Source organism: Gasterosteus aculeatus, chromosome 12 (assembly GCF_964276395.1).
Source record: "Gasterosteus aculeatus chromosome 12, fGasAcu3.hap1.1, whole genome shotgun sequence".
NCBI classification, from domain to species: Eukaryota; Metazoa; Chordata; class Actinopteri; order Perciformes; family Gasterosteidae; genus Gasterosteus; species Gasterosteus aculeatus.
This window is the reverse complement of record NC_135700.1, coordinates 16,558,347-16,582,606: the sequence shown is the minus strand read 5'-3', so window position 1 is coordinate 16,582,606 and position 24,260 is coordinate 16,558,347. Positions and strand designations below refer to the sequence as shown.

General features: G+C 44.4%; 3 protein-coding genes across 6 annotated transcripts in view; 1 reads left to right on the top strand and 2 right to left on the bottom strand.

The window, feature by feature from the left end:
• The window catches only part of LOC120834834 (talin-2), a 60,767-nt gene extending 47,876 nt beyond the window's left edge, over positions 1-12,891 (bottom strand). The window contains exon 1 of one of the 3 annotated variants that reach the window (XM_040203148.2): positions 12,695-12,891. The gene's annotated coding sequence lies outside the window, so the exon portion shown is untranslated. Of the gene's footprint in view, positions 1-3,443; positions 3,755-6,394; positions 6,414-12,694 lie in introns of those variants that run through there. The other 2 variants (XM_078085502.1, XM_078085501.1) reach the window with 2 other exon arrangements.
• Positions 12,892-13,415: 524 nt separating this feature from the next.
• ddx28 (DEAD (Asp-Glu-Ala-Asp) box polypeptide 28) lies at positions 13,416-17,075 on the bottom strand. Its single transcript, XM_040167641.2, has one exon. The coding sequence runs from the start codon at positions 16,852-16,854 to the stop codon at positions 15,160-15,162; it is 1,695 nt and encodes a 564-aa protein (XP_040023575.1). The 5' UTR covers positions 16,855-17,075; the 3' UTR covers positions 13,416-15,159.
• Positions 17,076-18,987: 1,912 nt separating this feature from the next.
• nfatc3a (nuclear factor of activated T cells 3a) overlaps positions 18,988-24,260 on the top strand; it is a 48,609-nt gene continuing 43,336 nt past the window's right edge. Inside the window, exon 1 of one of the 2 annotated variants that reach the window (XM_040203798.2) lies at positions 18,988-22,166. In XM_040203798.2, coding sequence (XP_040059732.2) covers positions 22,076-22,166 — 91 coding nt within the window. In that variant the 5' untranslated portion in view covers positions 18,988-22,075. Of the gene's footprint in view, positions 22,194-24,260 lie in introns of both variants that reach the window. The other variant, XM_040203788.2, reaches the window with a different exon arrangement.

Sequence of the window (24,260 nt, the reverse complement as noted above, 5' to 3'; positions counted from 1 at the left end):
ACACCGTGACTCCTCAGCACATCAGCACAGCTGGATTTCACACAGGTCAAAGTGGTGGCATGGGTTATGGGGGGCGGGGGAAGAGGAGAGAGTGTATAGATTTCTGGAGGAAGTGAGTCGTGCGCAGAATAAAACAAAGCTTAGCCGAAAAGATAAATGGCGTAAAAATTGCGACATTGTTTTTTACGATGGATCGAAGTGCCGCTCAGGCTTAAAAGGGCCGCTTACTGGACAAGGAGCTGCAGAGCGCCCTTCTTTCCACCCATTCCGTACACATTCATACAGGGATGGGGGCAGAGCTGCTATTCAAGGCGCTGGGGAGCAGGGGGGGGGGGGGGTTTGCTCGAGGGCAATTCGACATGCAGACAAGAGGAGCCGGGGATGGAGCCACCACCCTTGTGAATAAAGTACGACCCCCTGATTTGCTTCTGCACCGTGGCTAAATAACTAAGTACATGGAATCTTAGAACCATAAAAATTAGCATCAACACTACAATGATCATCTCCGCACCCCCCCCCTCACCGCGTTAATGAAGCCTTAACAGAATGCCATAAACGACTCGTCTGAACCGCAGCAGGGATTGAAAAATTCCCCTCTGAAAGGAATACAGAGTTAAATTTGAGGAGCAATGACAAAACAAGGACAACAAAGCGAGGATGCTGCTGATGCTGCTTTCAAATTGTTTTTAATACGAGGGATGAAGAGCCCTTAAATCAAGGCAACTATCACAGCTCAGCCCTGCAATGCATTCCGACCGAAGCCCACATACTTATAGTCTGGCGTTTCGCGACATTCTCCCGGCTACGCAGCAGCTATGCAATTAGCTAAATGGATCCATGGGATCTGAGGTTAATACATATGGGTGAGGGGAGGGGGGCTCTTGTGTGGTAGGGGACTCATTTAGTAGAGAGAGAAAAAAGGCACCGATGCAACACGACTAATTAATGTGCAACCCACCCGGACAAAATGCTAATTAAAAACACTTCCGTTGTACGTTAGCAAGCCTTCCTTTTTTCTACCATGTGGGTGAAGCAGATAACCCTTCGGTCCAAATGTCTGCTTGAATTTCACTGAGGTCAAAGAGAGAGAAAGTTAATGACACCCATTTTCAGCAGAGCTGCGCTCAATAACAAGCTTTATAAACTCCGTCTTTATAAACACAAACCACCTGCTCTGGCTGTGTTTGCTTGCATATCGGTAAAGTAATATCACTAACAGCAATGCAAAGGGAGTCCTGCAATATGCCATCTCCTCCCCAATAACTACTTGTTTAAAAAAAAAAAGAGGGTATTCAAGCTTGTCAAAAAAATGAATACATTTAATCAATATTCAATCAATCAATCAATTTTTTTTTATGCATTGACGTTTTGGGATCTGTGGGATTTCAGCTGCCACTCAAGATAAAAGTTGGTAGTTTGAGCTGCCGGAAGCATGAAGATTTGCAAAGCGCAATAGCAACTTGCCTTTTCAGAAGCAATGTCCTGGACACTTTGTCATTTATTTTTGTCTCCAACACCACCACATTTCATTTGAATATTTTCACAGAAGAAATGATGCCACGTGAACTGCACGTAACGGTTGGTGGCTACTAAATGACCGCAACGCACTTATCCGCCTAATCGTCCGTCCCCAATCGAATATCAAAACAACTTTGCAGTACGGTTTAACACGATGGTATCACGCACACATTGAGGCACACACACACACACACACACACACTCCCCATTAGAGGTTAAGAGGTCAGGAGCCCTGTGTCCAGACGCACCATTTCATCTGGTCTAGGTATAGACAGACAGACAATCTATGGAAATCAAACACCCCGCAGCCACATTTACACACAAAAATAGACACACACACACACACACACACACACACAAACCCACTCTCTGGTCTCTCTTCTATACAAGGCAACTATTCGACCCTCTCTTGGGAGGTGCAGAGATTCCCAATGATTAGCCCTGCCCTCCCACAGAGGGGGGGTGGACACAGCTACAAATGAAATTTGTACGCTCTTCAAGCCGACTCACAGTCCCATGAATCGAATCAAACCCATCCAGCAGAGTTGGGGATGGGAGGAGAGCGGCAAACAATGAGTTTACACTGGTTGTTTTAGCTTGAGAGAGGGTCCCAGTAAGAGTAACATGTGCATGGGACTGTGTGTCTTATTGCCATTTGGCTGAACACCGTAAACTAATTTGGCTAAATGAAAGGATTCTGGTTTCTCAGAGGGTGGGATTGGGATTCTGCAGATTCCTGGACATTAGTTTTCATAACACATGGCTAAAGAAAGAGGCAGAGGCACACACCTCTAGTGCAGTGGGAAGCAACAGGAGATACAATTGCAATTTTCAAGTGATGGGTTTCTGAAGACCATGTTCTGCAGGAACAGTAAAAGGTAATTGCATTCACAATGTCCCTCTAACAGTAAATGAAATGATGCCCAGCGTACCTTCCAGCAGCCACTGTCACAACGAAGGAAGGTGAAAACGTTTTCTTAGGGAACAATTAAATTGAAACAAAGAGGCTTCATTTACAGCAGAGATAGAAATTAATTATCTATTAAAGAGTACAATGTTTGATAGATGAAAACATCTAGATTTTGATGAAAATGTATAATTCTACTCATTATTAAGGCCACCACTTTCGAGTGTAAAAATATCGCTGTCATAATGTACGAGGATGCAACGCATGCACGGACCGGGTTAAGTGCAACCATACACCTCTAAATCCCTCTTCATTGTCATTGTCTGACCAAAACAAATCTACAATCTAGATCTCAATATGGATGTGGTCAAATCTCAAGGTCTCTAGGAGTTTGTTTCAATGTTCCTATTGTCAGTTCGGTCTGTAAGTGGCAATAAATGCCACAGTGGAACACAGTTAAGGACGTCTTTACGCCACGCCTGCACTAATGAGAATGCTGCACAAGTTACTTTAGAGAATTACGCTCTTGTAACAGACTTAATTAACGGGAACTAATCCGCACATTTTCAACCATGTCTTACAATAGAATGGATTTCCTCTTATACTGGGCGTCATATAATGGCTGCTGAGTCTTCACTCTTCGAGTCACCCTAATAACCAAGCCATAAAAAAAAAACGCATATTAGGCATATAGTCACAGTGGAGAGTCATTTACAAGATGCAATAAATCATCGAAAGCCCGGTCCCACTCGAATAGGACGGGCCGGCCTTCTTCATGACCAACCTAATCTCCTCTCGCATCCCATCTGCGGAGATCTGGGGGTCCTCTAATCCGCTCGTTGGGGTAGACAGCTGCCAGCAGACATTTAACTGTCTGCCACTGTAGCTCCAGCCGCTTTGGCCTCCGAAACCCAATTTAGTCAACAGCTATATATGGATTGACACACATTTTAATTAGGATAAGCACTGCTCTGCCGTTCCTTATCTTTTCCATTAGCAGCTTTTGAAGTCGAGGTACCTTGAAACGAGCAATTGCCTTTTTTGAAAGTGCGGCACCTTCCGAGACCTTTTGGAAAATCCAACTGTAGTTCCAGGGAAAGTTGAAGAGATAACGATTCCACGCAGGTAAGCAGAGGGGCACGCGGGAGAACCAATTAAAAGCCGCCGGGACAGAGGCGCTGGGACACCAGAGAAGAAGAAAAACATGACCCGGGAGGGAACCTGCCTGACAGTGCTACGGCTGCCTGTTGTGATCCAACAAACCAGTGACTTGAAGCCTGTTTTTTGCAGTGAAGTGAAGGCCGGGCCCCTTGCTTGTCAATTCTATTGTTAGGAGCAGGCAGGAGCCGCTCCCCATTCACCTCACACACATTAAATACTCTGCATTGTTTGGGGGAGCCAAATGGCAATGGCAGGCACACATGGCTTGAGAATCTGAACACACACACACATACAACTTCTTTCTAGGTCGCATTTTATAAAAGACTGAGAGCTCGGATATTCCCTGGAATGTGCATGGTTGCAGCTAACTTTAAACGGTAAACTACTTTAAATAGGGAGCAATGGGCCACACAATGGTGGCACCATTTTTGGGTCTATTCAAAAATCATAATGACAAATTTGTGTGGCCATTAACAGGTTATGCATTATCGTCGGTCAAAGAAGTCTACAGAAAAATTCCCCATTGTGAAAATGCTCAACCGCTCCTTTTCATTTTATAACGTAAAACATAAATGCATATGAATGAGATAAGACATAAACAAACCAACGCGATGAGAAAAATTCTAAATGCCATTTTATTCCTGCGACTGGGTTGCAGCTGAGGGGCCGACAAGCTCGTTTCGACGAGGGGGTCGAGGGGCGAACTGGAGGGGTGAGGGGGGGTGAAAGGGAGATCGATGGGAGCGAAACTAAGACAGCGATAGATTCAGGCGGCAGAAAAAAGTGAGTGTGATACAGATTGAACACGTGGTGGATTGAGCCACGGGTTGGGCGGTATGGGAGGTGGGGGGGGGGGCTGCTGCCACGGTTTCTTGCTAAGTCAGCAGATGGGGACAGATTCCAGGACGACGCAGCTTTCAGCAGGAATACCTCGATTGCACCAAAAGGCCAAGATGGGAGGGAAAGGAGGAGCCCAGCACTAACTCATGGCATGCTGGAATCACTACGGTGAAGATGATGAGCCTAAAAGCTACAGAATTATATCCATATTGGGGGGTGTTAACACAAAGAAATGCCTCAGATGCCACCCACAGAGTGACAATTACTAGGTTTAGAAAGCTTCGCTTTATGTTTCAGCTTTGAGCGCACATCCCACAATGAGCCGAAGGACCCAAAACAACTGTGGGTTTCAGCCGAGTAAAGAAGTAGTGCTGGTACCCAGAATGAACACAGACATACGGAAAGACATCACCCTTGTTATCCAACTCGGTAAACCTGCCTCTTTAGGCCTAAAACGTGACAAGTACCAACTTTGTGATCCATCGCCACATAAATAGCGAGTAAGTGTATGTGTGTTTGTCTGCTTCTTCAAAAGCTCAGCATATTTTAAAACCGCTCCGTGGGGTCACGGGACATTGTGGAATGTGTTGCAGGCCGACACACGGGGAGGTGGGTGGGGGGGGACGCCAGGCTCGCTCAGGTCCGCTCCCACAGCTGCATGAAAGTAAAAGGCTTGGCAGCGCAGTTGACAGAACTCCGACGAGGGAACAGGCTGCACTTGACATCAGGAAAAATGGATCAGAAACAAAAATCCCATTTCCCATCTGCCACTTGTAAGCGGCATTTAAATCCACCACCCTACCGACGCACGTCGCCAACTCCAAACCAGCACCAAGTCGTCTGCGCGAACGTTCCCTGAACGGCAGCCAGCAGCAAACGTCCCACCTGCCGTTTGCCCACCAGCTTCACGAACACCGATAATCCTGTGTCGCGTCAAAGGGATGCCTGACTAACAGTTTGGGCAAGTCTTCTAAAGAGGGAGAAATCATTCAATCGTGTAGTGGAGGAGGTGAAGGGGTGGGTTGGGACGCCCTCCCAAGTCATTTACCCGAGGGTGTTCACTGCAGCCAGAGGCCACAAGTAACCCAGCTCAACACAATGCTGGCATTCTACCCAAGAGTCCAAAAAGGCAAAAGCATTGGAATCTTTCTGAAGAACGGAATCTCACAATGCATCATTTGTCTCGCGGCCAGACGGAGAACAAGCTCCCCATAGACACGTGGATGTGAAACCCTGTGCGCACCAACTTTAGGCTCAGAAGATTACTATAAACAGTCTTATTTTAAATTGACACAGCAGAAAAACAGATATTGGATTATCTCAATTAAATTCAAACTGATTATGCAAAGCCCGGGCAGACAGCAGCCTTGGAAAAAAGAAAGGGAGAAGCACCTATTAAGCATCGAGTCCCATGCTTTTCATTAATCCTCAACAAGGAAAAAAACAAACAAACAACAAGTTGAAGGTAAGGCCTCCCTCTACAATCGGCGTGCAATCAATGCAACGCCGTAGCAAACTGTGCAGTCATGCTAATTACATACATAGGACACTGAACACCACCGCAACTATAGCTGTAATAGACTTGTTAAGGCGTTCATTTACATGTGTTCATTAAGAGAGATGGTATCATTTACGTTTTTAAATGTCGAGAGACATTGGTCAGATCGAGCTCCATTAAAGAAGCTAAAAAAATAAAACATCTCACCACCTTCACGTCAAATCCACTCGAGCTTGGTCTCTTGAGACACAGGAGCACGTTTGACATATAACGCGGTTTATAAATGACCGACACACAAGTAGCCCCTTGACCAACAAAGCAGCGGGCGACAGTAGACTTCATCAAGCATCTTATCCTCCAAGAGCCTCCAACGTCTCATCAAGTAAAGTATAAGAAAAAAACAATCTAAAAGGATCTGAATCGTAAAAAGAAAGATAACGTTAGCAGGCCTGGTTCACAGGTCTGATTACCTCAAGCACACGGACAATATTCAACATCAGCAGGTGGAGGCCGTCTCCCTCACATACATGCTCATGACCCCAGCGGACAGAGACAGTGGGAAGCAGCTGATGGAACCACGGTTTCCTTGAGGGTTAGCACACACTGCCCATAGCACGGCGCACAGATAAAAGTCTATTTTCGGCCCCTTGATTAGCACTGAGCCCCCCACCCCCCCCATGTAATGTAAGCCAGCTGTCACAAGGAGCACTGTTTACAGCTCCGCATATCGAGAGTAGCCCGCGTTTGAGTGGTGTTTCGTCTTCTTCCTCCTGTCCCCATTTTGTACTGCGAGAGGCCTGGCAGCACTCCCGTGTGCGCTCGCTTAGCTAATAAACAAAGAGCGGTTGCCCTTATATAGCGCTATTCAAACTCCACAACCTCCACAGGCAACATCGGAGGCTTGCAGGGAGGTGGGAAGTGCAAGCAATTCTCTTCCAGCCGGAGAGATTTTTCGGCCAAGGGCAAGGAGCATCCAAGGCATGGTTGCGTAATGGGCCTGTGTTGACGGGCCACTTTAAGTGCCCTTTCTGGTGCCGTTCGGGTCGGATGGGTTCCAGAGGGCTGCAAAAGTGAGACGTATCAAAACATGTCACGCATCAGGAAACAGGATCACATTTTGTTGTAGAGGGTCTAAAATGATAACTAGGGACTATGATCGTTTACTAATTGTATCACAGGAGACGCGATAAACGAGGCTCATCCTGACAGTTCAAAGTGTGTGTTAAACCTTTTTCAACGGCTTGTGGTCAAGTGTCACTGTGTGCGATGAGGACTTCACACACACAGTGATGAGCCAACATGCTTAATACAAAGAAATTAATATGTTTTTTTGTCTTCTACACGTGGGAGTGAACAAAATAAAAAAAACAAAAAATTCAGAAGATTCAAAAGACTAACAATAGCATCATCACCAGGATGATGCTATCGTTAAGGAAAAACTTCACGTCGAGAGACAAATCGTAGGACAATAAAGTAAAATCAAAACATGGACCTGGAGTATTTGTACTGTAGATATTGCAAGAGGACTTTTACTACTATTTTAATCATTTTAGGGGTCTGGTGCACAGTTGTTTAAAATGTCTTGCTTTGTGTAACATACATTATTTTTTTTGTTTTTTTTAAGTGATGAATTTCATACAGCTTACAATTCAAATACCCCCGATTACAAGAACCCGCATGCAGAACACTTTTTTCCCCCACGTTTCTATTCTGCAGCACCAGAACCATTTCAGCCCCTCTGCAAGCCGCTCGGCCTTATACAGCGGGGGTCACCCTCCATGCAATGGCTACCAAACATTCGTGGCAAGAATTTATCCTTAACACAAAACCAAGAATAGATGCCCCAGGCTGCAGGAGGGGTGGGATAAGATTCCAGCACTCCCTAAATGTTCAATGAACCCTGCTCAAAGAAGCCCCACAGTCACTTCCTGGGGAATTCCAGCACAGGATTGTTTTCCCCAAACCGCGGCGTCACAAGGCCAAAAAATAGTTTGAGGAGTGACCCACATGGGGAAATCGTGTCAGCCAAACACAAACACGTTGAGTAACGAGAAAAACATTTGTAATTGACGTAATAGATGCAGTTCCGCCCAACTGCCGAGCGATCTTCAAAGCGGCAGGGAAGAGAAGAACTAATCATTTTGGTGGCGGATCCAATTGATATCCTGTCTTGTTCAAATGCCAACCCATATGTTTCTCCTCTCATAAGATCTACAGTGTAGATACCAGACTGCACACGTTTTGCCTGCAAAAAGACAACTTGTATGTTAAATGTTTTCTGACTCATCCGCGGTGCTTGGAGTGACGCATGCAAACACGCTTCCGATATGACACAAAGAATAACCACAACAAGCAGCATTTGTCATCACGGATGTCCACTGAGTGAATCCCAAATTACAGTTTGTTGTGTCGGGAGAATGTTACAACGGTCATTTCTAAGCTCCCCGACTTCCCAATCTCGGCGCGATTGTGTTGTCTTGAGAGAAATCGTTCATCTCCTGGTTTCTTTGGCAAGATAAAAAGCGTAAAAAAAAACCAGCCTGCGCTGTGCTGATGTCCCGGCAGCAGCAGACACCTGATTAGGTTACATTTCTGCCCTGGTGACTAAGAGACATGAGCCTCGAGCTGGCAACCATGGCAGCAGGGATTTCTGCCAGAGATGCACGCCAGTAATAGCTGAAGAGCTCATGCAACTGCAGCCTGAAGCACAGATCAAATTCCAGGCCCCGGGGGGGAGGAGTGGGGGGGACCAATTGACGGCCCGGCTATGAAATTATGTAAACAATAAGCTCCGATCACAACTACCCATTGTCACATTGGTCCCAAAACAAAACAAAAAAACAAAAAAAAAAAACAAGAATGTTTAAATCATTTAACGAGGAGAACCAAAAATCGCTAATAGTAGAAGAACAGTAAGGGAGGGCATGTCGACAAAGTTAAAACTGGTCCAGTTGTGAGAGATACAACATTGGACAGTTTAAAAAAGACACTTGGTGCAGAAATAGCAGTTATTCATTTCCAAAAGGTCCAAACATAACCCACAGGACCCATCTTTCACCACAGGGATCTTTTTTATCACATCTAACCTGGTGTTATCTGCTGGAGCTTCAGGGTCTAGGCGATACATACGATGGGATTACAGACGCAACTCTTGAGTCGTCTTAAAAACAGCGGCAGCATAAGTTTTCCTCCATCATTGCTATGACAACTTAACAGGTACCTTCATGCTCCAGACTTCCCAGCAGGATCAACGTTTTGTGTTCTTAGCCTAGATAGAGGGGGGGGGGGGGCACGGACAGGACCACATATGGAGATGGCTTCAGGGCCCCGGTTGCTCAGACAGACTTTTTCCTCCTCCTACACGAAGTTTAATTTTAGACCAAAGAACAAACCTATTGCCTACCCTTGAGTCACGCAGAGTATTTAAAACCAATCAATTAGCAAAAGCAGGAATAGTCCTTGGTGGTTCTGGCAGACAAACCACTGGCTTACATATATTATGTGATGCAATACACGTTGGGTGATGCATGCTTACCGGAACTTAGTGGGCGATGGAGAAAAAAAAAAAACGGAAAGAAGATGTTCCAAAAAGATCATGCATGCAGCCAACAATGACCAGCCTCCAAAAGATACACTTCACAACAGAAACATTCAAAGATAATGGTTTCATGCTTCAGTGCTTATGAGCTGTATTTTTTGCATGAGATTTTAAAATTTTACCTGGGGGCTGTGCGCGAGCCAGCTGCTCAAAGCCAACGTTGATAACAGCGCTGACGGTTAACTTAGTAACCGCAAGGGGTGTTTAATACCATAGAAGCTACTCTGTCACAAGAAAAAAAACAGAAGAGCAACTAGTTTAGTTTAGTAGTTTTTTTTAACTGTGCAACGGTTTGGTTCCAGGAAAAGGATGATACCAAATGTTCTGCGGATTGACTTACACGCAAACATTATCAGCCCAATAAACAAACCTATGGCCATTACATTCAGCTGCCAATTTGGGAGCTGATGCCTAGTTACAAACCTGGCAACCACCTCTAAAACATGCTCCGAGATGCAGAAGAACAAGGAATGAGTTCCAGGTGACCGACTACGAGATGCACAGATAAACAAGCAGAGCAGACATCAATTCCACACCAGTTTATTGCAGCATATCATGTTCATTTCAGAACAACTCTGGAACAAGCGTCAAGGGATGCTGATTTTTCTCTGTGCAGCTTAAATTCTGTCTCCTACACACCAGCTTGCATCCACATGATTAAAAAGAAGGGAAAAAAGCCTCGTCGTCACAATTTTTGCCCAAGATAGGAACACTGATCACAGACTTAACGTTTCCTTTCAACCAGCCTCTTACAGATCACACGCTCGGCACTTGTTGGTCGTACCGCCACAGAGCGGCCTGGCTGAGCACAGGCAGCAAACGGTGGGCTCCCTCTTAGGCTTGGTCACTTATTATTACCCCCTCTCTGTGGTCACTGTTGACAGCAAAGGCCGGTTTCCACGCAGAACACAGGGGCCGAAATCAGCCATGTGCTGCTGATAAGTAGCCCCTTTCTGTCGGACAAGATGGGGCTGGAAGGGCCTTTACGAGCCAGCTGCACACCGCCGTCGAAACTCGCTCGGACTTTGGGAATTAGTCAATTGCTTGCGTTAGTATCTTCATGTTTAAACTTCTCAGCGGCAAGGAGCTGTGACAGTAAATCACACACTGGTCTTAACATATTCCACCTATACAAAAGCAGTGCTGCTTCTTGCAAACTTCGGCGTCATTGGATGAAGATTCACACGGCATCTACTTCCCTCCCCCTCATTTCAGCACCAAATAACTGAACAGCTACTCAGGAAAGATTAGAATTGTTGATCGGTCTGCTTCAAGAAGATTTCAAACCACCATAAGCATTATGGACACATTCTACAAAAAGGTCAGCGCGGTAGCTCGTATGACCAAAAAAAAAACCTTGGTTGCTGCTTTTACGTCAGGTAAGCCAGATGGAGTTTGGTCAATCTAATAAATTATTTAGACCGTTGCCGGTGGTAGAGCCGAATTCTGAGCAGCAGCTGATGGTGACGGTTAACGGTGAGGTTGAAGAAAATGACATTTTCACAGGAGATGAAACAGAAGCACAACTGATCGGTAGAGAAGAACATTGGCTCATTAGGCAAGAGCTGCCACTTTTAAAGGACATATTTTACCATGGGGCAGTTTTAAGGGGATGGGATGACATTCTACTGCTGCCGCAATCTACTCTGCACCTTTATTAAACTATAGACCCAAGGAGAAAAATCAATTTCATAAGCCCCAAACCATTCCCATGAGAAATTCTGTCCAAACACCCAAACGGACCCCAGCGCGGTGTTGGACACACCTGCAGGATGGGCAGCAAACCAGCCAGAAGAGAGCTCTCCTTCCAGAGGCATTGCCCATACATTGGAGCCGCCAGCAGCCTATAAGGTCATGTGTCTTCTTCTGACAAGCCAAGGTCTACGCAGCCAGAGGGGGTGTGTGTGTGTGTGTGTGTGTGTGTGTGTGTGACCAGCCGATGGGAGGGTTTGGGCGACGATATACCTTTGCCCATTAAACTGCCAAAGAAAACTCCCTCACACATCAAACATCGCAACAACATCTGCGGCTTCATCCCCCAGTGGCCCCAGTCTCACATGACCCGTCCCGGGCCCACAAGGGGCATCCCCACCCCGCCCCCCCCGGGCCGGGCCGAAACCCAACGCCTCCTGGGGATTGGACTTTATTGATCCTTGAGCACAAACTCGGCACATAAACAACGGAGCACACTACTCAATATCCCTGCCAAATAGGCAGAGGGCACGTCTTAAAATACCATGACATTGGCCTCAGTAACAACATCAGATGACGCATGTGATTGGCAGACCGTGTCGTCTATGAAGGGGAGTGGCAGGAACCCCCCCCCCCCCCCCCCCCCCGTATCCCTCAATCCATGCAATATAAACTATACATTATTCTACTGCTGCTCTACTTTATTTATCACCGGTGGTGAGGGGGGGGGGGGGGGGCGTCTGGTGTCCCCGCGCGGTGCAGGATTGTTAACGGTGTGCTGAAGCCACGGGGCGTCACGCCGGTGGCCGCCCGTTAAACGAGCGAGTCCTCTCGCTGGCGTTATGCACGACAATTTTAAAAAAGTTGAAAACTGTAGAATTATAGTGGCGGCACGAACATGGCGGTGGGCTCCTGCCCCCCCCCCCCCGGACAGTGCAATGTAACCGAGCCCCTCAGTGAACTCCCCGCGCCGCTTCGACTGCACACACAACCCCCCCCCCTTCCAAAAAAAAAAAAAAAAAACAAGGGCGGCGTTGCCATCAAATAAAACCTCACCGGTTGACCCCCCCCAAGCCCCGTGGCCTGTAAAGTCGTGAAAAAAATAAAAACAATGCCAATAGAGAAGTGCGAAATTGAAGTTATGTTGATTCAAATGAGCACAACTTGCAGCGATGCATTCAAAAGCCGCAGAAAACCGAAATGTAACGTGAAGTGGTCAACGCTCCCATGCGGGGGGGGGAGACTCACGCTGGGCTCATGCACACATACAAACACACACACACACACACACACACACACACACACACACACACACACACACACACACACACACACACATACATACAAACACACACACACAGCGGTCGGGTTTTATTAAAAAGCCCCGGTCGCAGAGGCGGCCGGGGGGACCGCTCCCCCCCGGCGCGGGAGCGCTGGGCAGCGGGATGAGCGGATTAACGTGCCGCGGTGGTGCACCTACCTTCCGGTCCACTACACGGGCATCTCAAAGCGGCGGAGCCCGCAGAAGATGCACATGGGCCGACAAACAGTCCCGCTTCTCACGAGTGCAATTCCCTCCGCGCTGGGAGGAATTTCCAAGTGGCTGGACAGTGTGTGAGCAGCGGCACTATGTGTGTAAATTGGGGAGGGGGGAGATAATCCTACGGTGGTGGGGGGGTGAAGAGGAAATACGTCATCATTAATGGACCGAACGTTTTGTAGTCCATCAGTACACCCACGTTGTACACGGAAACTACAAATTGGAGGAGGGGTTTCTTTATTTATATGTACTGGTCCCAAGCCAAAAGGGACAATGAAAAGAGATTTCCCTGTGAAAGGCATCCAAGCCTCAACACCTGCTCAAATACAAATACAGCCCATTGTTTATTTTACTGTAGGTTGAGGGTGGTGAGAAGCACCCACCTCAAACCCACCGGGATCCACTACATCAATCAGGCTCAGAACATATATAGATACATCTCTATTTACATACAGTACTAGTCAAAAGTGTGGACCGACTTTCTCATTGAATTGAATGAGAAAATGTCTCAAGGCTTCTTATATACAGTATAAGCTACTGTAACTAGTTTCATTAGTTAAAACATCAAATGATTTGTCCGTAGTTATGTTGGCCATGATTGTCTGCTTAACTAGTATAACTAGTATCAAAGTTGGGCACATACATACAGATCAAACAAACGTGAAGAAAATAACTTTAATGGAAAAGTCTGCTCATACTACATATCATTATGCACAATGATTTAATGATTAAATATCCAATTCAACAAGCAAGCACTTTTATGTTACACCTCACAACTGTTTTCACAGACTGCAAATAATTCTTTCTTTTGACTAAACCAATTGTGAGGGAAATAGTCGTAGTGGCCCTTTAAGTGCAAGGACCAAAATTATTTCAGCCATAAAACATAATGCTGGGCCCAGCGATTCCCTGGAAGAAGGACATTTGATATCGATTATTATTTTTGCAGGATTCACATGAGGTGAAGCAGGACAAAAATATAAACTGAGGGATTGGAGGCATTTGCTCCACGTACTATAAATGGATGCCGGGTCCTTGTTGTCGGGGTACAGTTTGCTGACATGTGAACCTAAGGTAGGACAAGGCTTGAGAGGTTGACCTGAGCCGGAGCTGGACAATCTTAGCAAGGTTCCAGACATTCTGGGGGAAGCCCCTTGTTACTGTCACAGCCATTGACACGTCTGTCCTTCTGTCTGCTTCTATAATCTTTACTTCCAGAAGCACTCCATCATCAGGTATGTAACACGTCAGAGTGACAAACAGCTAAAGAGCAGTTTTCAGGCATTAATGCCTACTTGGAAATCTTCTTTGTACTTTGTCGATTGTTCTTGTGAAAAACCAAAGTCCTGCTTATCACCACCTACTGAAATCAGGAAGTCATGGTCAGAGGAGAAGTTATTACCTTTGAAATAAGATCTGAAAGACTTTTGTGGTTTCCTTTGAACAAGCACACGTAGGTATGCAAAATCCTTTTCAAGTAAAGCAAACCTTCCAGAACGAGAGAAGAAGACAGATTTTGGGGCGTGTCTAACTTGGCGATTAATCATCAGTGCTACAACTTAATGAGGTGTTTCCGCACTAAAGCCATGAAAGGAACTGCAGCCACAAACACTCAACAGAAACTACCAGGTGGGCTTTTGACTCCTTACAGTGTGTCAGCAAGCATGTGTTGCATGTTTTCACCAATAAACAGTGCAGCCAATTGACACAAGCTGAAATCAGACAAATGCTGCCACCTGGTGACTGAACGCAGGCAGTACAGCTTAAAGAAAAAATAACCACACAGAGGTTTGGTAAAAAGTGGATGTTCACAAAATTTAGGATATTCACACATTACAAAATTAAAATATTATATCGATTTGGACAAAGTATAAAGTATTTTTTCATGTTGTGTTACAATGTTGGAGACAAATTTCAACATCACTCTGTGTGTGATACTGATGTGATGAAATAGCAAAGTGGTTGTATTTGGGACAGTTCACAGGAATGGCTTCTTTAATTATCAGTCTCTCAGTCATCACATTAATGTGTAACAGTTTCAATGAAAATTACTTTACACTCACCAACAAGGTGAATTTCATTTTTTAGAACTTGGGGGAATGGGGGGGCTGTTTTGAGCCCCTTTTGACAACTGATTTAAGCTAAAGAAGATGCTCTTGCTAAAAAGACCATGGCTAGTAGAGTGTTCAAGATCAAACCGACTTCCAAATTGCTCAGTGAAATAAAAAGGAAAAATATATCTGAATACATTTTAATTTGAAGTCCAATAATACTGCATTATTTCTTGAACATATTGTCATCAGTACATTCAGTCGAAGCATCTGCTGAGGAGATTAATCAGCACAAACATCGTCATCAGAAGAAAACCATTTGCAAAAATACCAAAAAGAAAACACATGGACCTCCTACTCCTCTACCTCTCCTTCCCCTTCTGTGGGTTTAGGTTTGGGCTCGCGTATATCAGATTCCATGCCTGGCAAACTGGTTCTCCTACGCGCAGCCATCTCAATCTTCTGCACTAACTCCACATCCCACGGGTGAGTGACGAAGGTGAGAACCTCCCCATCCTCTCGCCCTCCCGCCCTCCCCACTCTCCCTGCTCTGTGGATGTAGTCTGTGTGGGATTCTGGGGAGTCGTAGTTGACGACCAAGCGCACTCTGGACGTGTCCAGGCCGCGGGAGGCAATGTCCGTGCATATCAACACATCCATCTGTCCGGCCTTCTGAAACGTTCGGAAGATTCCTGCGCGCAGAGCGGCCGGCATCTCCCCCTGCAGTCGTGCGTGGCGCATTCCCATCTCTTCCAGCGAGTACCCCAGCCAGTTGACGGTGGCGGACTTGTTGCAGAAAACCAGAGCGGCACCACCGCCTTCTTTCTGTTGGAGCATCTTCAGGGCTTGGTGGAGCTCCAGGATCTTGTCTGTGCCCTTTACCTTCATGAACGTCTGTTTGACATGTGGCATGAGGAAGTGCAGCATCTTGCTCTTGATAACCACCACGCTGCCGAGGTCCGTCACCTTGCTGAGCACTTCCCCGACACCCCCGGGGAAGGTGGCGCCCACCACCAGCAGCTGGGCTTTGTGGCCAGGACCTCGTGTCTCTTTGGGATCCCTAGCAATGTTCGTGCTGAGGAGGATATTCTCCAGCATGTCAGAAAAGCTGGGGTCGAACAAGGTGTCAGCCTCATCTACCACAAAGAAGCTGAGCTCGCTCAAGTCCACGCAGCGTCTCCGCAGGGCCTTGATCAGGGCCCCCGGCGTGGCCACCAGAATATCCGGATGATCCCTCTTAAAGACGCTCTTGATGTGACCGACACCCCGCCCTCCGCCCACAATGCTCGTCGTCAAGCCCAGCGGGGCGCACAACCTCCTGGACACGGCGGCCACTTGCTCGGACAGCTCCCTGGAAGGCACGAGAACCACAGCGCGAATCCCGTGGGCGCTCTCAGCATCCACCTCGGATTCAGCCTGCAGTCTGTGGACGATGGGCAGGAGGTAACTCAGGGTTTTTCCACTGCCCGTCTCCGCGGCACAGAGGACGTTGTGACCTTTCATGACCTTTGGGATGGTCTGCAGCTGTACAGTGGTGGGGTGGGTAATGTTCACATGGTCCAAAGCTTCCACCAGCGCATTGCTGATGCGGAGGTTATTAAAAGTCACGGGGGCTTTCTGCTGGACGTCTTCATTCTGATTTTCAGCAACAAAGGGCGCGACCGCCTTGATGTTGTTGATGGTAAAGTGGTCACCGAAAGATTTGTTGTGCTTCCATCCTTTAGAGCAGAGAATAAGAGGCTCGAACTTACCGAGTGTGAATCCCGCAGATTGGTTCAGATCAGAGTTTTTGCTCTGGATCAAGAGCTTGCCAGCTTTGATGGTGTTGATTTTGATTTGGCCCCGAGCCTGTTTGACGTGTTCAACGCGCCTCTGCATGTAGCGAGGGACACGAATGACCGTCTCCTCCGGCGAGGCGGCTTTCTGACTAACAGAACGATGCACAGGACAGCAAGCGGACACTTTTATAAAATCCCGACAGTGAATTCCACCTGAGCAGAGAGCTCGTGATGCAGCCGAAGCAAAATAGCCGACCTTCACAGAGTGCATGTTGTGGTTTAATCCGCTTGTCAACAGTCAGCTGACAAGAATAAACAAGAGAATAAACGAGTAAAGGGTGAACAATAGCGCGTCGGGGGAGTAGGAATAGGAATCGTAAGTCACTTTACACGTTCATAGAAAAAACCCTGTAAATCTGTTAGCATCCCGTACAAGTTGACATCGTTATCGCCATGCTTTCTTGGCGAATGTTGATGACGTCAGGCAGGCGGAGAGTGATGACGTTTATATAAAAGCATATGTTTTCTTTTTTTACTCAAAATTGGCACAACATTTTAAAAAAAGGTGAATGAAAAAATACAAACAAAAATCGATAAAAGTAAAAAGCTGAATATTTAATTAATTATTATTATTATATAAACAATTAAACACACCTAGTACAACAAAAATGTTACATTTCAATGGCCTTTTTGTTTAACTATATTCACATGGTTAATGATAGAGATAGTATTTTACATTGAGTTCTCTAGGTAAATTAAGTACCCCTCCTGTAACCTTTAAATATGCTAATGTATTTACCCTTGGGGTCAATTTTACCCAAGCAATTTAAAACTCCGGAAAATTAACATAATTCAAATTGTTCCCCAAGTGTATTATTGGAACTTTGTGCTGGTTTGTTGACTACCTAAATAGCAAATTAATTTAAAAAAACACCCACCTCCTTAAACATCCGGGATATCTATTGAGCCACTAGACAGATCAGCATAAAATCTCCCTGATTGAAATTTGATTAAAAGTCTAGAGACATGGTGGCAGGAAATGTTTCCCTTCTCGTGTCAGCAGCCCAAAGGCTTGCTGTTGCTTTGCCTTTGGACTTGTAGCCTCCTGCCAAAATGAGCAATCCAATGGCTTGCAGGTGGGTCACATCCAAGTCCTTCTGCCCTCTAGATTTGTCATCTTAAGTATATTCTTTTCAATTAATACATAATGCTGATTTTATGTCATGGAGATGGCTCCTCATTAAATGAGGGAAAGTAATTAAATATGACACAAAAACGATTTATTCAGAGATGTTAAAACTGGGAATGGGGTCAACTTGACCCTAAAAATAAGTAAAAAAGTAGAATTTATATTGTGACATTAGACATTATTGAATAGAAATATATGAAAGATAAAGCATGGTTCGATTGGGATGTGGAAGAATGTCTGCCTTATGTTACAAAATGATTTTATGGCCTATATCTTCCTTGATGAAAATATTTGTGCAAGTTGACCTCCTCAGTAGTTGCTTGAACTGAATATACTGATGACAATGTGTTCAATGAACCGATGCACTTTTCCTGTTAAAAATGCTTTGACATCAAAGTCAAATCAATACACATATTTTCCTCTCCTTTATTTATTAGTCGAGTGGTTAAAAAAAAGGACTTGCCTTTAGTTGTCTGAATGTTTTAAGTATTCTCTGTTGGCTCACACATTTTAACCTCCAAACATGCATTAATAACTATAGAAACAGCTGTCCACATCAACGCTGCTGTCACATGTGGCATTGATCGTACATCAGCTACCCTTCCCATGTCCTGAATGAATTGGCTCACTGATTGATTTGCATTAGCTTTAGAACATCACACACACTATCAGTAATTGAATCTTTGTCACATGTTGGACAAACCAGTACTGTGGAACCGTCGTGAACTGGAGGAGGTCTTCTTATGAACGAAAGATAGAGCTAAACTGGGTATTGTTCGTATCCATAGAGAATACAGAGTACAACGTGTAACTGTTTTTAACGTCAGGACACGGGAATTGCAACTGGCTGATGGTAGGTCCGTCGCATCATATTAAATAAAGAACTCAGTTTTACATACTGAACAAAAGAGGGCGACATTAATCAACTCGGAAGATTTCACGTCACCTGAAATCCTGAACAGAACTAAACTGGCTTTAAAATATTTTTTGCATGGTATCATCATAAATAAAACACATTATTTTTCTAAGAATTAATCTAAGAAATATATTCATCATATCTTCCACTAATCCACTCCTGCATCATCAGAATATACTCTATATGAATATATGTCAATCCCAGATCAATTGGAAATGCAAAGACTTTGCATAACAAATAACAGACATCATTTTAAAATTAGAATATAATATCTTGTGTTCCAATCAGTGTAATAGCCTAAGTGAGCCTTCAATTTATTTTCAGTTGTCATTCTGGTACAGAACTGCGTGCAATTTGTTGACATTTTGTGAACACCGTGAGAGTTGTTGCATTTCTGCAGCATCGGCAAAGCCCAATCCTTGAAAGATTGACACCTCTCGAACGGGACCAGTGTGGGGGCAGATGCTGCTTTTTTTCCCCTTCATAACTTTCTCTACGAGAACACAATATCACAAACCACATCTTCAGCCTCCCACACAATTTGTTTTCTTTATCTTCTCCCTTCAAAGGTCATCCGCGAAGATAAAACACGCGGTGCCCTGAATTAGCATGGTTACTGCAGAGGAGAAAGTGCAGTCAGACCATGTGACTGAGACACAATTTTGTAATCGTCCATTTATGATAACATTTGTTAAGGGTAATTGTGTGACAAATCCTAACGCATACAGTGAATTAAGAATTTTTTAGAGTCATGTGGGTCCATTTAATTGCAAAAGCTGCATCTTTAACATGATGGCACTATGTTTAAGATATTCCCACTGAAAGTTTTGTTTTATTCAAAATGTTCCAACCTCATAGCAGCCGTGGTTATGACAAACAGCCCCCTCCTTCAAAATACAACTGAAAACAGACTGGAAGTTATTGTGGGACATTAGGGACTTATGCAATAATCATGTGTGACAAAATGACATGATGAGTAACTGTTGCTGAGTAACGGTCTTAACGGACTACTTTGAGCAACAGTTACAGTTCTTCCTTTAGGTTTCCTGGCAAGTTACTCGTCGATTCGTTACTTATTTAACAGAAATAACTTTACATCCTTTTTTAAATCACTTTCCTATCCGTGGAAGTGCTGTTAGATTATATGCAGTTTAAAGAGGAAACAAAAAACAACAGCTTTGCTGTGTGTATTTTGAGCTCAAGACTCTCTAATAACTCTAATATTACCCGCCTTTACAGTACTAGAATAATAGCATATATCTTTTGGGAGAGAATTACATCAGCAGGTGGCAAAGCAGATGACAATGGGCCAAACGTTCTGCTTTTGCTTGAAAGTAAAGACCACAGGAAATGTGATATTGACGCTTTCAAATGCCTTTGTGAGCGTAACGCCTTTCCGTACGCCCACATGCATTTAGCATACGTATATGCAATATGGCTGTGTCAGAAAAATAAGAAGCCGTTGTCTGCGGTGCATGCAATGTGTGCCGAGGATTAACTGCTTGCAAAATGTGATCGTGCAGAACTTTTTCAAAATGTAACTTTGGTGCTTTCTGCATTGCATGTCCATGTTACAACGTTAATTTGTTATTCACACAATAAATCTATATGTACTATATGTACTGTAAGTTTTCGTAAAAGCCCTAACATATTATTATCATTTTATCAATATGTGATAAAATTAATAGTAGCAGTAAAACACATATAAGAACTTACAATGTTATGACTTTGCTTATCAGTGTTGCTATAACCTTTGGTGAAACAATAAAAACTTTCTTCAAAGACGTGGATAGTCTTGATCAACTGCAAATGTGTGTGTGTGTGTGTATGTGTTGGTGTGTGTGTGTGTGTGTGTTTGTGTGTGTGCATGCATATTGCATGGAGGGGGTACGGCAATAAGAATAGGAAAGACACATACTGTACATGCTGAGAAAAGTATAGTTATTTGTCAACGCATTAAAAGAAGTGTGTGTATGTTATACTCTGGACTGATATCTCCAACAGGGTGAAAGCAGATAATAATTGACCAGGCTATAGACCAATACAAGCGTCACTTTAAAGCTTTAGAGCAAAACAACCTCTGTGTCGCTTCCCCAATAAAGATTAACCTGCGTGGGTTGATGCTTTTGATAGGGCCACCGAGGTTAAAGGGATGGATGTACCACTTTATTTTGGACAGAGATTTACTCCGGCCACCTTTCTCTGGTAAGACGTCATGGAGAAATCCCTCAGAGCAAAAATATACAAAGAAAGTGCAAGCAAAACTCTTGGCTGCAATACATCAAACATACAAAAAATACAATAAGCTACATTCAAAAGGTCTATTCTTCCCCTCCTACAGAACAGCCCAACTCACAAAACCAAACTGTGCTAAATATCAACGAATGAGCTGTCAGGCTGGAAGGTGGAAAGTGCATCATGTCATTAGATTTACCAATCCTGGTAGCTTGGAGAGCCTGGTGCAATCGCATGCAGTCTGATGGGTGGTTGGATGAAAATAGAGGGCCAATTAAATAGAGAAAAGTGGCTTTAAAACCTACTGGTTGCAAGGTCAAAAGGTTTGCTATGCATTTTAAATGTTAGTACACACTAGTACACAACGTTACCAAAAACCCTTATTTACAAAGTGATAATACATTATACAGTCTTTAATATATGAAATGTATATATGTAATATTATTTACATCTTTTAAAAAAAATGAATTTTAGGTTACAAAAAATCCATAGCCTATTGCATCTGTATTTGTTTGCTTCACGCTGATGTCTTGTCGAACTTGTCTTTCATAAACCGTTCGTTAACTCAATAGCTTAGTAACCGTGTGTGTGTGTGTGTGTGTGTGTGTGTGTGTGTGTGCGTGTGTGCACGCGTGTGCGCGTGTGCCCGCCCGTGTTGTGTTGTGTCTGCTGACGTCATCGCTGGAACAGCCTTGTCACGCGGGGTTAGTAAAAGTTGGGATAGGAGCTCCAGAGAGAGCGGAAAAGACAGGCGGAGAGAGACGGAGACCAAAGTGGGACAACTAAACGGACAATTCATCGGCTTCACACTGGACATTAAACTCCGGCAGCGAAAGCGCTTCTGTGCTGTTTACACGTCCGGCTGACAGAGAGGCTCGGCGAGAGACGGAGGGACGCAGGGGGGGAAGGAGGAGGAGAGGCGGCAGGCGACTTTCTCTCAAGTTGACTGCCACAGGACGAGGGGCGAACGACTCGGGTGCTTCGGACACCGTCAAACCGCGTGTTTGACCGCGCGTTCGGGTCCGAATAGATAAAAGTTTGAAGTCCGACGTCGCTGCAGTCGGTAAATGCTGTGACATTACCGGAGAGCGTAAGTTGCCCCAGCGGTCGACGGTCGAGTCGGCGGGTTTTAGACCCGAGCTGTCAAACCCGATGACGACCGCCAACTGCCCCGGGAACGAGGAGCTGGACTTCCGACTGATCTTCGGAGAGGACGGACAGCAGCAGCCGTTAGGCCCCGCAGGTCAGTGGCTTTCCCCGCGCGCCGCAGGTAAACCCCGAAGTTCACGTTACTCACCTCACCAAAACCGTGCTAATATTACTGCTTTTGTCTTCGAAACCGTGAACTGCGTGTGTGTGTGTGTGTGTGTGTGTGTGTGTGTGTGTCATCTTCCTGTAAAAGAGGAACCGAGGTTAATAAGCAGGTTTTGGTCTTCTGGTTTTGGAGAAACGGAGAAGTTAAACTATCCAGCTTTGTATCGTGGTCGCCCAGCTACTGTCCGCGACGCCAGCTGTCACTAGCTCGACATGCTAGCAGGTTAGCACCAGTGCGGCTAATGCCAGATGACTGTGAAGTCAGTTAAAAGTTGTAAAAGTGTCGTCTGTAAACGTGGACGCCGAGGAGACGCGTGGCGGGACTGCGACCGTTACAATCAGCTATGCTAATGCCTTCAACAGCTGTACTAACTAACTTAGTTCACAAGATAAGCAATGTTTTAATAAACCTGCTGTGTTCATTTACTGTGAGCATAGTTTTTCCAGTAGATATTTGTAGGTGGAACGTTACTTTATAGTAACTTTGGATTTTTGCCAAAAGTAAATGTTGTTTATGTTGCTAATTATGTTATCCACAACAATAACAACTGATTTTCCTATGCTGTGTTTTAGTATTTTAAATTACAGTTTTATGAGCTTTATTCCATTGAGTTTTACTTCTACGGGGTAAGGAAAAGGGAAAAAATATATAAATATCCCAAGAATAATCTTGTAAATAGAATTCAGAGATATATATATATATATATATATATATATATATATATATATATATATATATATATATATAGAGAGAGAGAGAGAATTAATATATTTTGTGCATTTCTGTAAATGTATTCTTGTGGGTGGCATATTAAAACAAATCCCAACACCAACACAATACTTTAAGGTACAGAACCCGTCAAACGTGTGGACACATTTTGTCATCCAATTTTAATGAGAAAGTGTGTCCAAACATTTGACGGCTACTGTACGTTTCCAGAGGATGGTGGTGAAATGGATCTGGCTTCTACGTTGGCGAGTTCCCTCTACGGCCAATACTTGATTCCCTAATAGGTGTGATATATCTGAGAATACATATATACAAGTTTGTGGGGAGCCGGGGGCGTTGCTGCCTGTCTGCTGGTGCTCTCTGCACCAGAGATGAGTATTCCTTTGCATAAGAGATGGACGTCTGCATGCAAACAGCCAACTTCTAGTTAAGTTGATGACAAAGCCGAGTGACACAGTATTTTAATATTTCACTTACTCAAAGTGTATTATAGATGTAGCAGTGATGGAACAAGCAAATATAAATATGACAACTTGTCAAACTGCTATTTCTTACAGTTAGCAAACACAAAAAAAACGTTTTTGTTTTAAAGAAAAAAAAACTGCCTTAAGTGGTTGCTTTAAGTATGTGACACTGTAGAGCAATAATGTTATTGTTGGACATACAAATGGTTAAATTCCATTAAAATTAGTTACTTCTTGGGATCCATTATGTATTGGCAATTCAACCAAAAATTGCTTAAAATCATATGATGGGGGCATTTATTGTATTTGATGTGAATGAAATTACTATTTTGAACAGCTTCAAAAGTATGAGTGTTCATTCAGGCCATACTTGCGGTTCTTGTTGAAGCCCAACGTCCGTAACGAAATGGTCGAGTTGATGTGAATCATAGTTGACATGGGGCAGGTTTCCCCCTTGGTCCCTCGAGGCGTCAGAATGACTACTGAACGATAATTTATGCTTGTTTCTTTAACCATGACATGCACTTGAAAAAGAGTGTTCACCAATAGAGTTTTTTTCTGATGTCTGCACGTAGCATCACAATGGCAAAACAAACCGTCCTCAGTGGCACCACACTGGGGTGCAGCAGGCAAATAAAACATTTTGGAAGTAGCTGAGGTAACCATGTGGTTGTTGCTCCTTTTTCACGTGTGGGTTGTCCCATCACCTTTATAGTAATACCTACATACTTAGACAGTACGTTGTACAAAGGCTGAAGGATAAACAAAGCTCATGAGCTAACTACAGCCCACTAATTCATTGATTACAGATATTTGCATATATTCTAAA

Bases quoted from the DNA above. Each gene is read 5' to 3' on its own strand.
- ddx28 (XM_040167641.2), bottom strand. From the start codon at position 16,854: ATGCACTCTGTGAAGGTCGGCTATTTTGCTTCGGCTGCATCACGAGCT.